This window comes from Cryptomeria japonica, chromosome 9 (assembly GCF_030272615.1).
Source record: "Cryptomeria japonica chromosome 9, Sugi_1.0, whole genome shotgun sequence".
Taxonomy (NCBI): domain Eukaryota; kingdom Viridiplantae; phylum Streptophyta; class Pinopsida; order Cupressales; family Cupressaceae; genus Cryptomeria; species Cryptomeria japonica.
The window spans coordinates 302,954,350-302,972,929 of record NC_081413.1 but is presented as its reverse complement, the minus strand read 5'-3'; the positions used below and the strand labels follow the sequence as shown (position 1 = coordinate 302,972,929).

General features: G+C 34.9%; 1 protein-coding gene across 2 annotated transcripts; it reads left to right on the top strand.

Moving 5' to 3' along the window:
• The first annotated feature begins 11,342 nt into the window (after window positions 1-11,342).
• LOC131079589 (S-adenosylmethionine decarboxylase proenzyme) lies at window positions 11,343-14,213 on the top strand. Of its 2 annotated transcripts, none has more exons than XM_058017582.2 (2): window positions 11,343-11,479; window positions 12,971-14,213. In XM_058017582.2, exon 2 carries the CDS (start codon window positions 13,012-13,014, stop codon window positions 14,074-14,076), a length of 1,065 nt encoding a protein of 354 aa, XP_057873565.2. In that variant the 5' UTR covers window positions 11,343-11,479; window positions 12,971-13,011; the 3' UTR covers window positions 14,077-14,213. The 2 variants fall into 2 exon arrangements, with proteins under 2 accessions (XP_057873565.2, XP_057873564.2); XM_058017581.2 differs by lacking the exon at window positions 11,343-11,479 and adding an exon at window positions 11,489-11,995.
• The last annotated feature ends 4,367 nt before the right edge of the window (window positions 14,214-18,580 follow it).

Below are 18,580 nucleotides of genomic sequence, written 5' to 3'. Positions count from 1 at the left end.
TGGATATGCAATCCGGTAATTTGGTGAAGATGTTGACGTCATTGACAAGACACTCTTTTTGGTGGGTAAACCCTAGAAGTAATTGACAAGGTAAATATATAACTTTCAGATCATTTTTCTACATTATGAGAAGAAAGGAGTCTAAGGAGAATAAAAAAGAAGTTAAAGAGTAGAAGTAAAGCAAATGTTCACATCATGAAATCCAACATGATCGTCATGGAATCGAGTAGCGAATAATTTTAGATTATGGAAAAGGTATGATTGGATGAATTTGATCATGAAAAGATTAGGAAAATGGAAAGCAATTTGAATGATGTAGAATTACAAAAGATTAACAAGTTAGGTAAAAAAGGATTGGATCTATGGAGTGACTTTCCCTTGTTTGATAATGAAGGTTTGATCAAGCTTATCCTGAGTTGAGTACAAAATGATTGCATCGTGTTGGAAAAACCTTATCCAATCACTGAAGACATCATTTCAGTAATTACTAGGCTATGCGACAAAGGAAGTGTTCTAGTAAACAGGGCTGTGAAGAACAAGGAAGTTGAAACCCTAAATGGGGTTATGGGAGATCAAAGAGTGTTGTTGATTGATACAATTGTTGATCCCATTGTAAGGTGTGTTGAATATGGAATCTCTTACAAAACTTACTTCAAAAATAGGGAAGGTTCTACCTCAGCTATTGTCGTATTTGTTGCACATAAGCTTGTTGTGGAAGTTGCACTTTATGATTTGTGTGAATTATTGAGGAGTCAATTGTTAGAGAATATTAACATGACAAATAATAAAGGCTACCCCTTCCGGTTTGGTTATTTTCTTATATTCTTAACAATATACTTTCTGAGATCTCTCTCATTGAAGGAAAATGTGTTGTGGAAGTCACAAGTTTCGGTTGCAAAGTAGATTTATTGATATCTAAATTTTTTGGAAAATAAAGATGAAGCACATGAAAGTTACTTTAAGACATTTCAATAAAATTTGGTTTATTGTTCTAGTATCCCCTATTACCGATTCTGCTAAGGAGAGTCTCACCTCTAGAAAGAGGAAGTTGAAGGATACTATGTTTTTTGGTTCTCCAGAACCTGAGAAGTAGAAGAAAGATCGAAAATAGGAAGATCTTATTGAATTAGATGATTTGGAATCTCCTATGGCTAAAGAGAAGTTGACTGTTGTAGAGCAAGGAGAAGAAGATTTAGGAACAAAAGTAGATGATATACATAATATGTTGGAAATATGCAATGATTCTTAGAGAACATTGACTGAATGCATACATGAAATGAAGGACTGTATTGATAGTGCCAGCAGAGTATATAGGTATTATCTCCAATGGCCGACTGATATGGAAAATTTCAAGGTGAAAATTGAATCAATTGCATCTGAATTAATCTCTATTGGGAAAAAAATTGATTTTCTGAGTGATAAAGATGATAGTCAAAGGAAAAAGGTAGATTCTTTGCAGACTGAGTTGTTATCACTTAAAAGATAGAAAGAAGACATTGTGAAAATATTTTGGAAAGTGAAAGATTTTTTTTTAGCTAAATTGGAACATTTCTAAGGAATTCTTAGAGATGCAGTTGAATATGAACGAAATCCATCCATTCCTGACAACTTATCTCATGCCATTGATCTATTAGTTGAAACCAGAAGCTTATCAGTAAGTATCAAACTTATAGTGACATTCCTGGAAGGTTCTCCTTCCAGAACTCAAAGAGAAAATCTTGTTTCCCTTAAGTCGAATTACTTCTTTTTAAGGTATTGATCATGTTCACCAAGAAGATCTTCCAAGGAAGCTAAGCCTTTGGGAATCTTGTTTCCCTTAAGCTGAATTACTTCATTTTTCTTATCATCTTGAGGATAGATTTCTCCCTCTAGAAAATTGACCTTTTCTCCAGTGCTTCCTTCAAGAAAATATTAATAAAAGCATTAGCCCTATCAAAAAAATTCTATTTTTTCTATCATCATTGAGAATTTTCTAGTGATTTACATTATCAAGTACACTTGGTCTATACACCACCTCAAAACTGTGTGTTTTATCCTTAAAATAAGGATGTGGTAGAAGGAGGGTTGCTAAAACAACTAAAGAATCAATTCGGCTATTTTGATCTCTTGGAACAAATTCTATTGTAAAGGCTTCAAAATTTTCAATACAATCCCATTCTCTATTCCTATAATGTTTTAACATTTGGTTCTCAACAACGTATATGTTCTCGACTTACTTAACTATGAGCTCTGCATCTCCTTTGAATTTTAATTGTTTGATTCCCATTCCTTTGTTTCTCTCAACCCTATAAGAAAAGATTCATATTAAGTTGTATTATTTGTATTCTCAAATAGAAACTTAAGCAAAAGGGAGTTTATAATCATTGAGAGAAATAAGGACTATGCCAACACCAAATCTAGAAGAGGAACAATTTCCATCAGAATCTAAGGTCCATAACTCATGTGGAAAATCAAGGTTGACCATGTCAATACTCACTTCAATAGTGAGATTAAAAATATAAGTGCCATGGCCGGTATCTACATATAGAATTTTGGACCTTGGGTCTCCATATTTTAACATTGTGAATTTTGCTTTAGCTTTCAACTCTAAGCAAACCTTCTTCCCATCTATGAGTATGGTGGCATAAGACCAATCCAATTGAATCTCTCCCCCTAAGTCTTTACAAAAAATTATACTTAGCAACATCCCATAGCTCGTAGGAATACTTGCTACTAGGATTGTAAGATTCAATCTCTTTTTGGGGAACTGGGCTAAAGCAACTTGAGCATTCTTAATTTGGCCTAAAATAAGCACTTCAGTAGAGTCCACAAAATAACATGTTTTGTTAGAATAAGTGATTTTTAGACAAAGGTATTTGGCTACTTGACCAAGTATAACATTATCAGAAGCTCCTGAGTCTATTACACAATTGCTCAACCTGTACGCATTTAGTATAGAGATACAAAGAATGGCTTTGGTTTTTCAGCAGTAGCGAGTGGGGGGTGTGGCTGAGACTAGGGTAATTTGAATGAGAGTCTGAGTGATTTTGTATCTCAGCGATGTTAGGATCTTCATCAAACACTTGGGGATTTAAGGGAGAGGGTGAGGGCCCTTCTTTAATAAACTTGACAATTCTATCTAATTCAACAAGGTTTAGTTTAAGATATTCATCTTGGTAAATCTGAATTTCAGTATTTTTACATGACTTTACAATATCAAAAGATGAAAGGACTTCATTGGAAAAAGAATTGGAAGGTACCTTAGTAGAAGTGGTTTTGATATATTTTGACTCCTTGTCCTTACAATTTGAGCTAGTACCCCTTAATAGAATGAATTTTGGACTTGTTGAAGCATCACTGCTCTATCCTTTGGGCTCTTTTTCCTTCTTTTGAGTGTATTATCCTCTAGTGGATACAACACAATTGGATCCATCTACCAAGGTATATATATCTTCTCCTCTTTCAGAATCAGATTCATATTCAAAGAAATTTACATTGGTACCAACACTCTATGAGGGTTCTTCTTCTATTCATTATTCACCTTGTTGCTCATTTGTCGAGACCATCTTCATAAACCTTGTCATTTCAGGACAAGGTGAGCCATCATGATTTGTAGTCAGATGAAAACTACATGCCATGTGGTTTCCCTTACTTGTTGGGGGAGGAACTTCTATGGCTAATCTTTGCATGGGTCTGGTTAAAGACAATTGCTTAGGGAAAGTCCCTTGCTAACTATAGTCTTTCCTTGACATCTCCTGATGCACTGGTTGATGGGGACCATTAGGCATCTATCTTTTCAAAGTGATTATATCATTAGCCAATATTTGAATCATAGGATTAATAGAACTGGTTGCTTGAGTTTTGCCAGTTTGAAATTATTTTATTCATTTCCCAATGGTTATCAAATCATCTTCTATTGATATAGCCAATGCTTTTGTTGCTACTAAATCAAATGTACACCTTATCTTTTGATAGAAAAACTACCATCCAAAGGAGAAGTATTAATGAAAAAATACTTTTGAAGAGCATCTCCAAGTTTGAGGTTATTTGGGATTTGTTTAGCCACCTTATTAAATTTTGCTACGAAATAAAGCATTGGCTCATGCACTTCTTTCTTCATTGAAGATATCTAAGAAATTAGAGTGTGCTCATTCTCAATAAACTTAAATATATCTTCAAATTTAGTTCTCATAATGGACCAAGTGTCAATTGTTGCATTAGGTAAATGATAAAACCATTCAATTGCATCATTGATTAGGAACTCCACAAATATCCGACACAGTCTTCATGTTGGACCCCCAATATGGAACATGCTGCAAAGAAGGTGTCAATATGTTCTTCTGGGGTACCCTTTCCATCTCCTTTGAATTTAGGTGTTACCTTTTTCTGAGCTTCTAGGAAAATCATGTAACTGTGCCCCCAAATTGAGAGGTTTGATTGCAGCTCCCTAGAGAATAGGCAGATCCAATCGATCAAGTTAATAATGGGGAAATGGACTTGTAAGGGTAGGATAATTCCCACTAGAAATATTTCTATACAAGATGGGCTAGGTAGAGTTGTTGGACGAGGAGTAGAATGGGGCCTACTCAGAGACTTAGTTATCCTAGTAGGTGGAAATACAAAAAAGTTTATGGATTGGAGAAAATCAAAATCAGGATCAGAGATACCTTTCTTTCGATCACCTCTAGTGTATCTTATAGAAGCCAGCTTTCAAATCAATAGAAAAATACAAAGTTTCCAACCTTCCTCTAATTATTCAGGAGAGGATTTGGTTGATTATTTTGCCTGTCCTAAGGTAGTACTTGGTTTCTTCATTGGATTGGATTTCCCAGTATAGCCACAACAGGGTATCTCCTTGCTCTATGCATTACTAGTATGAGGTTTTGTGCTAATCATTCTTCTTCTTGTAAAGCTCAATCCACACTCCTATAGTCTTTGGTGTTTCTCCTACACCTCCAAGCCAAATTATTTAGTTGCATGATTAGGTCCTCTTATTCATCTTGCCAACCCGGATTCAGTTGAAGGACTAGAAAGACATCCTTGTGTGGTGGTACCATTCTAATTCATCAGACAATTAATTCGTCAAAATCATCATGCAAAAATTCCCCAATAGATTCACCAAAAATTTATTAGTTATCAAATTTGCCACTTAACTCTTTATTCTCACACCCAAATAAATGAAAAATGAAACTACTAGTTGAGTTAGACACAATGATATTTCATATCTACTCTTTGCTTATTTTCCAAGGTGCAACTACCTTCTAATAATACGCAATGAATAAAAATCATGTGTTCCTTTAACCAGAAAGTAGATGAAAGGTGTAGCTTTCAACCATAAAGATTTAAAAGGGGACAATAATAACAACTAAATTTAGAACGATATAGAATACAAAGATTCTATATTGAAATAACCAGATCACAACTTCCATTTAAATTATTGTTATAATATCCATTTAAAGAGGAATCATCCATAACATATGAATGAATAAGATTTTAACCAATCCTGAAGACGATAAAAAATTATCCAAACAACAATATATTCAACATATAAGAATAAACCATTCATCTACCATAACACAAAGTTAATTCTTTTCAGAAACCTATTCAGATAGCTTTCATTAATTGTCCCTTCAGTAATTACATTAACACCACCCCAAAATAGTAGGAAAAGAGGATCCCCATAGAGGTACCTCCCACTCTAATTGATAGTGAAGTATTAATAATTGTGATCAAAGATAATGGCTTCTTGAAGACAACTATTTTAAAGATAATTAAATAACACTAAAATAGAAAGATAGCCCTCTAGAGCCTATAGTTTATGAGATGGAATAAAATCCTTGAAAGCTTGAAAAATAAAGAGCTAATTAATCACAATGGCCCAATGTCTTTTCTCTCACTGAAAAGATTCCATCCCTTTTCTCTGGATACATCCACCAATTGATCCTGATCAGGTGTTTTCAAAGTTTGTGCGACAATTTTAGGATCAACTCTTGTAATTACAGAGTTGTCATGGGCTCAAATTTCTTAGGAATCTGTATGAGAAATATTTTCATATCGATGTTGAAGGCATGTGTCTCCCACATTTGTATCCTTTATACAATAAAGGTCATCTCCCATTATTGGTGACATTAGAAAGAACCAAGATTTGAAGCACGATAAACAATCAACCAAAAATTTTGTAGTACTAGAGTTCGACAAGTGACCTTGCAAAAGACTCAGAGGGAGTGCATTACATGGACTTATGAGAGAAACACTACAAATTTTGAAACAACTCGCTTTGAAAGAGTGCCTACAATAAAAAAGAGAGGAGGTAAAGGAAATGGGATAGATTGATTCTAACTTGTCTCTTTGCTTCTTTACAACCTCCTTTGCATCATAGAAAACTAAGATTTCTTGTTGTTGCGTGCTTGGGGTGAAAATGAAATTAGAAAGATGATGACCCTTTTAAGGTTCAAGGCATTAATTGCATTTTTATATTAATGGCTAAGGTACTACAGTATTTCTCAAAAATTGAGTTAACACACTTTTCATGTCTTCCACCACCTAATAGCTATTAATGAATTGAGTTGAATGACATCACAAAAAGACAGTTCCTCAAGAGTTGGAAACAATTTGAGTCAGGTGGTCGGTAAAATGTTGAGTGTTGGCGAAGGGTACATGGATTCTAATACCTCTTGACTGACTGACTACGAAGACTCATATACAAAAAATGATTGACAATAAAGGCATGTGCTTTTAAGAATACTCAGACAGTTAGGAATTTGTTGAACTTATGAACCAAAAGAAAAGGTTCCTAAAATTGTTAATCTTGTTGACTAGGTACAAAGGCTCGATAAATTCCCAACTACAAACAAGACTTAGTTAGTAGTGTTAAGTTGACAAGTCGGGATAAAGAGAGACATGAACAAAGGTTTAAATTTAAGATGGGAAAATGAAAATTTCAAAAATTGAGGTAACAATAAGATAGCCTTCACATAAAAGTAGATTGTTGGTGAAAGTTCACATTGCTATTAACAATGGAGAATAGCTTGCAGAGAGTCCAAAATTTGCCAAGAGAGTGATAGAGTGCAAATAAAATGTAATGCTCGCCAAAATACCCTAGAGAAAATAACAAATATAACTAACAAATAGAGATTTTTTTTTTAAAACATCTACTAATGCAACATAATAAACTATCATTACTCAAGATCAAAGATTAACATCTACATGAATTCTTAAGACATCATGAACATAACCATAACCATAACAACATATAACACAAGCAGAAATTACATCATAACAATTATCATCTCAATGCGTACATATATTCATTCATTCATTCCCTAGGGTACTTCAACGTCAGTACTTAATGACAATATTACCTACTATTATATCCCTAGTTAACCTCGATCTCTAAGTTCAATTTAAAGAACCAAACCAAATGTTCCTAATTCCCTTATCTTTCTTTATCCATCTATCACAACATGAATCTGAATAACCATCTTGTATAATAGAACTAGATCATTCCTTAAGAATCATATGACATCTCATCAAGATTTTGCTCACATACATGTTCAAGAATTATAACAAGTATTAAACTTCTTCCAAATAGGATTCCATATACAAGACTAACTCATGAACTCATATACTACCAAAGTACATATAAACCAATCATTCATTTTTTTATCCAATATAGAATCCAAATATCTATCTCTTACACATGGAACATTTATTACAACATATTCCCATGCAATGATTACAACATCTCACATCTTTACAAAGCCATAATCTTAGCTACTACATCATGTCCTAATGCATAAGAATACAAGGCATAAGAGTAGATAATCTCTTTTACATTTACAATGTCATCATGAAACAATATGCTATCACAATACATATAAATCAGCCTCCACAACTATCCACATAATTAAGAATCATAGAATCCATATCCACACATGCTAGCATCCAATGAAGATCATCCCAATGGAAGAAGGCATCAAACCACCTGACCATGTGGAACCAAAAAGGAACCACCCCTCGTGCAAGGAGACGACATAAGGTTCCAACTCACACTCAAGATCTAGGTTGACACCTAACAACCAAGGGACTCAACATGACATCCACAAATATAACATCCAAGAACAATACTCAATCACATCACGAGGCTAATTCAAAAGCGATAAACTCCCAGAGGCATAATCAACAACAAAGGAATAAGGAACATGGACACATGTAGGGAAAGAGTGTCATAATATGCTATCCTCAACATAGAAGGGGTCAAGCCACACCTTGATAGACATGTGGAACCGTCTCAAACTTGGAGCCAATCAAGGGATTTTGATTTACCACTCCAACGGTCTTCCCAAGCTCATCTTGAGTCAACACTCCAAGGCTATAAGGTGGGGAAACAAAAAAAACCAATTTCTTATCTTGATTAAGTGAATTCCTAATTACCAAAACCCACTAATCAATTATTAAGTTTATCACTTGCAATTACAAATGAAAACTCTTCATGTGGTTCCTAGGTTGGTCTAGACTCTAAGCATCCTTACAAGGAACCTCTTAGGATTCTATTGCTCATGACCTCGGTCCACACATGCAAGAGCCCACTCCCCCTAACCATGGACCAATACCTTAGGGTGAAACATAAACACAATGACATCACAATAACATCATGAAATGAATCCATACTCATAATATCTCTGACACAACTGAAGCACAACTTGAACCATATAGCCAACATATAAAGCAAGAGCCTTCACCAATCAAAGCATAACAATAAACAAGAGTAAGGTATGCATTATTCTTACTCAAATATAACCAAATACATCCTCAACAATGAGGCATATTCCTCTCACTAGAGTTCACATAAATCATCCCTCAACAACAAGGCATTCTCCCTCTTGCTGGAGCTAATCAAATACACATGCACAACCCTCAATGGTAGGGCACAAACCATCTTACTAGAGCTCAAATAAAACATGAAATGATCAAGATAATATCATAAACATCTCTGAGAAACTCAAATAAGTCATAAAAAGCCTCTGGTACAAGGCCCATATTCGGAAAATTGACCAAATTGGACAAAACTGGCAAAACCAACAAACCTAGGCAGCTCAGTGCATACAAGGATTAGTTTAGCGCATCCATAAGACAGGTTAGCGCATATGAGGTTCATATTAACGCATCCACATGTTTCTGTAGTGCATCTATAGTGCAAATTAGCGCATTGGAGGTAGACAACTAAAATGTAAGAAAATGGATAAGCCAAGTGACGAAACTGCCCAGTTTCACACATAGGTTCACAAAATGGACTAATATCACTCCTAGAAGGCATGGGAGGAAAAAATAAGGCTATGACAACATAAAATTGGAATCACCAAGTCATACAAATGAAATCCATCTTCAAATCCCTGCACCTCCTTCACACAATCATGCACAGAAATACACCAAACTCACATAGTAACATACAAAGATGCAGTAAAGAAAAATGAGGTATAAACCATCAATGCAAAGGCATTTAAAAGCCCAACAAGACTACAAGGAAGGAAAAAAACATATCCATAAAGGAAAATACAGAACATACATTCCCGACAACATCCCAATTCTCAATTTTGCCAATATCACACACATATATACATATATACATAAATCAATTCCAAAACCAAAATTGCAATCTTCAAACACTAAAATCTCCCTTACAATCAATCTTTCAACAAACGTAATGAAGTCAATCTTTTCAAATTGAAATGCAAAAGTAGAGTTGAAGCTCCAACCTGGAAAAATCGAAGTAAAGGCAAGGAAATTCAAGTAGAGCAAGTCCAAACCGATAGTTCCAACCAAGAAAACTCCAAATCCAATCACCAAATTTTCCACAATCCAAGCTTCAACCCAATTCAAAACTCCAAATGCAAGCAAAATTCTCCTAGAAGGTAACCCCAACAACATTCTTAGAAAACTCTATAAATAAATTTGAAATCAAGACTATAGAAGAATTCTGGCCAATCAAAATATTCCTATAAACTATATTCTATACCGAAACTCCCTTCCAAAAATTGAGGTAAGAATATAAAATAATATTATTTACCTTACCCCCAAATCTCAACCAATAAAATTATAGGGTAGGTATAAACATAATATTTAATTACTCAATTAGTAATAAGAGAATGTAATAATATAATAACCAATAATAATAAATCAAAGCCCAATAAAATAAATCAAATGCAATATAAATAATCTACAATTTTATTTTAGGTTATGTTTATTAAAAGGCTATTATTTTCAAACGTGTTTTTAAAATATGGATATGAAGAAAGATTTTCTAAGGTAGAAACTTTCTTACTATTGTAAATTTTTTAATAGAGCTTTTAGGTGAAAGTGCTTATAAATGTAGCAATCACATAAGACTTTTTTTTTTAAATAGTCATAATAGGTTGATCTTAATTAATAGTTGAAGTCAATTGTATTAATGTTTAGAGGTTTTATAGCCAACATGGTTATATAGACTTGTACTTGGATTGTGGATATGATTAAAAGAACTTTGAATTGTTTGAGAGAAATAATGTAGTGATTTGAGACCAATAAAGTTAGGGTGGCACTGAAAGACAAATAAGGGACAAGGAGGAAGTATTATGAATATAATTGTCCATGGCTACTAGGGATTGAGGCATTCAAGTGGGAGGAATCTAAATGCAATCAAATGGTTTTATGATTCTCATAATGTCAATTTGTGTTGTCACTTGATACCTTCTACACTCTCACAACCTAATTTAATAATACTTTGTGACTCTCATGATGGATGAGCTATCATTTTCATCAAAGGATACAATATCAACTCATGTGAACCTATTGTGTTATCATTCTAAATTGTAAAAACATGCAATTAAGTGCATTCAAAATACAATTGAACATAAGATAAACATACACAACAGTATATGTATGCACATCATTATGTTCATAATCTTTAACTTAGTCTAATTCTAACCATGTCTTCTCTAAATTTATACTTTGATAAAGGATATGAAACACCATCATCCTTACGAATAAAACTGCAACTCTTTTAAGGAATAAGCCTACTATTGAATTTTACACTTGATTCTTTGGCATGAATGTAATCTTGCATGCTCTAATTAGAAGCCATGGAGGCAGATAAATGGAAGGCAGTAGGGGCCCAAGTGTATTTGATATGCATTCCAACAACTACCACCTTCAACCACTCGAGACTCCACTCAATTCCAGCACCAATATCAGGTCACAATTCTTCCCACCAATCATAGTATTAGCAACCTCCTTCCACCATGGTAGCACGCGTGATGTTGCAAAAGTTTTTTTTATTTCATTGTCTATATATATTTGGGTTTCACAAAAGTCCACCATTGAAAAGCAAAGATCCAAAGTCCACGCTCTGTACTTGAGCTGCTGCACTTTTTAGTGTCAGAATCATGGAGTGAAACTTAGCTACTTACTCCGACATATCTGGCGTCTTTGTTGTTTATCAGTGAAGTCACCTCAAATTATCAGGGTGAGTAGAGTAGCATGTTTTACTTATTCCTAGTCTGCCACTGTCTGCTGAAAATCATGCTCCCTCTTGTCTTTTTCAAAGGTCAAGATTAGCAAGTAAGAATGGATGTTTTAGGAATTTTCTATCAAGCTAAACTTCTGAAATATGGATTTAGATAAGAGACATTATTATAATGGAGGAATTGGGTGTGAGACATTATTATATATGGGGAAACATGTATTAGTGAGCACTGAGTGGCATTCAGAATTTAGAAGTTGTGGCGAATCAATACGATTTTCTTTGCCTGTGCGTGCAAGATAGCAATGAGACCAAATCTGTCAATCCCATGCGCGCAATGAGAATTCTGTTCCATTGCCTTGCTAACACATTATATATATATATACATCTTACCACTTCAATACTACTCCGTATATGTTTGCTCTTCACTCCAGTCCTTCCCAAGAAGTTCCCTCTCTTATTTCTCTGCCTCTCCGTCCTCCTCCCACTCCCACTCCCACTCCCCCCACAGCATTTCTGGTAAGATCATAGCTCTTTTGCCTTAAATATATTAGTTAATGAATGTTTTTATTGCTCATTGTCTTTGTGAGGAGGATGGGCTAACTGAATGTCAAAATTCTGCTGTTGTTTGTTGCTTGGCTTTATTTGTTCCTGGGTTTACATATTGTTTGCTATTTTCTTCTTTCTGATGATGGATTAGAGCTGTCTAATGTTATTCTCTTCTTTCTGATGTTGGATTGGTGTCATCTGTTTGTTATTCTCTTCTTCTGATGTTGGATTGGTGGTATCTGTTTGTTATTCTCTTCTTTTGATAATAAATTAATGTCAATTGTTTGTTATTTCCCTTTATCTGATGATGGATTAGTGGCAATTGTTTCCTATTCCCCTGTTTCTGATGATGGATTAGTTTTGATTGTTTGTTAATCCTCTGTTTCTGATAATGGTTTAGTGTCAATTGTTTGTTATTCCCATGATGAATTGGTGTTGATTGTTTGTTACGCTCCTCTTTCTGATGATAGATTTCTGTAGGTTATTCTACTTTTTCTGATGATGGATTTCTGTAGGTTGTACTTTTTCTGATGATGGATTAGTGTCGATTGTTTGTTCTTCCCCTGTTTCTGATGGTGGATTAGTGTCGATTGTTTGTTCTTCCCCTGTTTCTGTGATGATAGATTAGTGTGACTGTTTGTTATTCTCTTCTTTCTGATGATGGATTAGTGTACTTTTATTATTCTCCTGTTTCTAATGATAGATTAGTATCAATTGTTTATTAATCTCCTCTTTTTTATGACAAATTAATAAATGTCGATTCAAAAATTGATTTCAGAAATAATCTTTTATATATTATATAGAATTTTAGTTAAAAAATGTTGTTAAGAATTCCTATTTCATTGTCTGCTCTGTGAATTTACTAGAGCTTTAATTTAGATGGAAGCCCAGTGTGAGGATTATATTAGTTTGTCTTAAGATGGGTTTTTTTCCAATGTCTGACAGGGTTCGTGTCAGTGTAATGCGAAATATCTAGAAGCGATTTCATGGGTTGTGATGAGATTGAAGCAGGGGCTTGTCCTGGATTTGAAGGGTTTGAAAAGAGGCTGGAAATCGAATTCACTTGTTGCGAAAGACCAGAGCAGAGTGGAGTAAAGGTTAATAAGAAAACATGGCTGAGGTCCCTGGCAGTGTCAGCGCTAGAAGAGATCCTGAGCGCTGCACAGTGCAGCATAGTGTCAGGCCTGAGCAACCCTGAGTTGGACTCTTATGTGCTGTCAGAGTCGAGCCTATTTGTGTATCCACTCAAAATCATCATCAAAACATGTGGAACTACACAGCTTCTCAACGCAATCCCTGCTTTGTTAAATCATGCATCTGGGTTGTCTCTGGCAGTCTGTGGTTGCAGATATAGCAGAGGGGCATTTCTGTTTCCCCAAGCTCAGTCATTTCCCCATACTGATTTCAGGGAAGAAGTGCTCTTCCTTGACAACTATTTTGGCGGCTTGGGGTCTGGTTCCAAGGCCTACAAGCTCATGGATGGCATTTGGCACATTTACTCTGCCCAAGCCCTGCCATTGCCCTGCAACTCAATACCATCTTCATCTTCTTACACTTTGGAGGTGTGCATGACTCAGATTGACGCATCATTTGCATCTCTGTTTTTCAAGGAAAATGGGCTTCAGACTGCAAGAGAGATGAGCGTTTCATCTGGCATAGCAAACATCCTTGAGGATTTTGAGGTCTGTGACTACGCCTTCGATCCCTGCGGCTACTCCATGAACGCCATTAATGGGGATGCCTATTCTACCATACACATAACGCCCGAGGAGAATTGTAGCTATGCCAGTTTTGAAATCATGGAGACCACAACTCTTGATTGTCTGCAGGCTTTGACATATAAAATTGCATCTGCATTTCGCCCTGGAACACTGTCCTTCTCTCTGTATCAGTATACTCATGATCAAGAGGAAGAAGTATCAAAAGCTTTTCATCTCTATGGCTATGAATGCACAGAACCCATTCATAAAACTTTACCTGGAGGTGGAATGCTACTCTTCTTTTCTTTCACAAGAATTGCCAAAGTATTGAACACTATAAAGCTTAAATAGCAGGGCAGGTTGTTTGTTTATCTGGGGGATTGAACACTGGACATGTCCCCTGACAGTAAACCAGTAGCACAATCAAATTCTGTAATCAAACACATTTCTTGCAGATCTTGTAATGCAATGATAACTTCTCTTTTCAATGCAAGAAACCCATTTGAAGCGTAATCTACCCATCAAATGCCTACCTAAATCTAGAAAGAATGAAAGTTTAAAAACCATCATAGATTACAGGTGGAGGGCCTTCTCAGCCCCATGACTCCCACCTTAAATTAGGACAGTATTTAAATTCTATCATTTCCCAACATGGAGCACTTTAGAGCTTTACATTTGGCTGAACCCATCCGTGCAAGGGATGTTGGTATGCCAATATCTTTATCTTTTCGAAAGAGGGATTCTACCACTTTAAATAAAAGGACAAATCTATGCAAGCTGATTTGAAAGGTTTTGGACATATCAATATTTAAAAGTTAATTAAGGCTAATCAGCAGTCAAAGGTCAATTTTTGCTATAAGAATAGGATAAATATATACAACTTTTTCATGTGGATGAGATATAGAATTATTATTGAGTATTTGACTATTGAATCTATAATATTTAAGTGGAATGATGCTAATTTCAATTAGTGAGATTTAAAATCTATTTAATATTAGTATTAGAATATGTGCAAGAGATGCTCGAGATTCAAATATTTACGTTATCATAATGTTGCGTTTATTATCTTCATAGATGACACACTCCATCATATATGCTCAAATACACTACCATCTCTACCACGAAAGGATATGCTTATGGGCAGAAGTTTCTCCTCAATAATATAGAACACTTAATTTTTATCTAAGAAAAGAGAAATATTACAAGTATATTAACAAGGACATCAAAGGTAAATGGATAAATTAGTCATTGGGCTACGAAAATAAGAATAATACAATAGACATCCCACTTTATGATCAATTACATCTTATTAGACTATAATTTGTTCAAAACCCTCTTTAAACTCTTATTTTCCATGAATCTATTTATTTTACAAATTTCTACCAACTTGTTTCTTAATTACTGGTCATATAGGGACATTATGAATATCACCATGCTTAATATTTTTGCCACCAACATATTCAAATTACTACTACAATTTTTCTCTCAAAATATCTCACATGGTCATAGATTTTCATTCTTTGACACGTGAGTGCTTTATACATATTGAGTGAACTCTAGTTATCATCCACTTCCTTATGATAAATTGGTAAGCAATGTCATCCCCTTATATTTTTTCTACTATGGAATGTAAGGTTTGTGATACCTCTTCCTTGCCTACCTACATGGTGATATAAAGGAAGTTGAAAATGCATAATTCCTTAACAAATCTTGTTGCCAATATTTCCTCTAAACATATTATTTTGTTCTTCCTTGATGAAAATACTCAAATCAAATTATTATATTTTGAAATATTCTACAAATTGTAGCTATTGAGTGATTGCTAATCATTGTAAAGTTTTTTTAATGATTATTTCTATCACTTGTAAGTCATCACTAATCATTGTCAACCCATCCCCTATCTCTTTCATCAGTTTTATCAAAATTAAGTTGTCACCAATCATTGTCAACTCATCTCCTGTCTCTTTCATAAATTCTTCAAATGTTCTTATTTCAATGACTTTATTTTTTATCATGTTCTCTACTTTTACAATTGCATTAATTGTTTCTTCCTTAAAATGTGACTTTTACATAGATTATCTTTTGGCATTTCCTTATTTGTTAAACTAATCCTTGTTGAACCTCCTATAGATTTGGCTTCAATTTTATATATATATTGGCTTTCTCCTAGCCATATCTAGTGTCTATGATCTTACTTGCTAACACCATCTTACTTTCATCACCACAATACCTTCATAACTTTTATTTAGCTGAGAGAATATCCCCTTGATTCTTTCCTTGGACTCTTTCCTTGGACTTGATTGTCCATCCTTTTTCTTCTACAAAATTAGAATGTATTTCCTAGAGATCTAGTGTGGTGATAGATAAATTAATGTATTTACATAGGAGTTCCTTTGGTTGTATGTTAGGAATTAGAATTGTTATTTTTGTATCTATCTTTTGAGAATTTTTGAGATCTTGAGCATCTTGGAAGTGTGTCTCTTACATTAGTTTCAATATTAAGATTGAGGAGCCTATGATTGGATTTGGACGTGAGTTTTGTTGACCATTTTTGTTTCAACCTTAGCCATGCAGATAACCAATCTGAGAAATCATCTACTGGCTAAAAACCCTGTATTTCTCTCCAAGGCCTAAAACCCTAAACCCTAAGGCTTTTGCCTTAAAACATTTCCCGGCCTCATTTTTTTCAGTCGTTGACCAATCTGGGCAATCATTTCACTTAAATATTACCGGCTGGAGGGCTCCCTTTTCATCTCGGTACCGTCCCCCTTCTTTTGGCAAGAAACACTATTCTAGTGAAGATTGGTGCAGGATAGATGCTTAGGGGTTGTCATTGATGGCAACTCAGTTTGTAGATCCCATCCGGTGAATTGGTTTATCGAAAGTCATATTGTTCGTAAGGCATAAGTCTGGAAGGTGGAACACAATATTCGGTAGAGCATGAGATCATGGTGCACATCTTGATATTGGTGTTGTAATTCTGGTTGTGGTGATCAAGGCAGTTTATTCAAGGTTCAAGACAGATTATCTCATGATCTTGATATCCGGTGTTGAATTGTGTGCAAGTTTAGAGCTCCGGTATCTGGTAATTCAGTTAGGGCAAAGCTATTTTGGTGTAACGTGTGCTATCAAATCTCAGGCATAATTTCAGTGATCAATTTCATGTTTGATGTGATTGGGCTGACTTATGGGAAGCATATTATCATCTTGTTTTGGTCCGCATTTGGATCTGTGATTCGATTGAGCCGACTTGGTGATGCATGTCTCATGTTGTGTGTTATGTAGTTTTTGGAAGTTGACATGGTTAATTATTATTTTTGTTGGTGTGGATACATAAGATCAATTTAGTTGATCATTTTGACATATGATATATGCGAAGAGAGTCTGTATGAGTGAATTTGTGGGTTTGGTGAGTGTGATTGATTTTTTTGGTGTTCTGGTGTGTGACAGAGCAGAATAACAAAACATAATATTAGATCAGTTGTTTGAGTCAATCAGAGCCTAACCAAAACTGCATTCTAGCATATATAGATGCTATACTTCAGTCACTCATTATTGTAATCAATTCTAATAGCCTATAAGGCAGTGAACCTTCCTCCAAGTTGTAGCCCTTTTGTAATTGAGCAATGAGCTCTAGGTAGTGAGCCTGAATTCAAGTGCATTCCACTTTTGTAATATTGTTCTACTACTGGCCATAGTATAATAATATTGTGGGTACTTAATCCCATTGTGGTTTTTCCCTTTCCGGGTTTCCACATAAAAATCTTGGTGTTATGGTTGTGTGGTTGTTGCTTTATGTTTTTGCACTTTGATTACTTTCTCATGCATCTAATGATTTAAGAATCGGATTAATAAGTTTACAAATTATAAAACACTGATTCACCCCCCCTCTCAGTGTTCATTGATTCCAACAATTAATATCAAAGCTTTGTGCCTCAGAAGAAGCCTGACAACCTAAGGAAGATCCAGGAGATTGAATCAATGGACTCTGATTTGCAGAGACAACTTAGTGTGGCACTTGAAGATCTTGATGCAGCAAGAAATGAAGTGAGTTCCTTGAAAAGAAATCTAAATTCAGCTGAAGACTTCATTTAGACATTAAAAGATCAATTGATTACTTCTGGAGAAAACAGGAAGGAGCTGATGGATAAGTTGAAGGAGAAAGAAGAACGAAGTGTTGACAATCAAACCCTACAAGACAAGACAGATGAATGTGAGAAGTTGGCTAGGGAGAATGCAGTTTTGAAAAATGAGATGCAATCCATTGTAATGAAGCTGACAAAGGAGATTGAAGACCAAAAGAAGAATGAAGAAACCCCAACTCAATCACTGAAGGACAAACCTAATGAATGTTACAGATTGACATATGAGAATGATCAGTTGAAGCTTGAATTGGTTCAAACAAAGAATGATGGACACGAGATTGAAAGGCAGATCATAATTCTGAGAGATGAGCTAACTACTGCAAATGAGTTCAAAGAAAAATTCAAAGCTAGTTTAGCCTAGTTGGATGAGATGCTGGAAAGTCAGAGACATGGGAAAGATATGCGAGGGCTTGGATTTGAGAAAGGAGAATCCTCTGGTTTTGGTCAATGCATACATCAGTTGAAGAATAAGAAACCTCCAGTAAGACAACCTAATGCTTAAAAATTCAATGGTAAATATTTTGTTTGTGGTAATTTTGGTCACATGGTGAGTCAATGCAGAAGTAGGATGAATAATGGGATGATGAATAATGGTCCTACCTTTACTGGTCAATGTTTCATATGCAGCAATTTTGGTCATAAGTCAAACATGTGCATAACAGTAATGAACAATCTTTAGAATAAGAGATGTTATGCTTGTGGGATGTTTG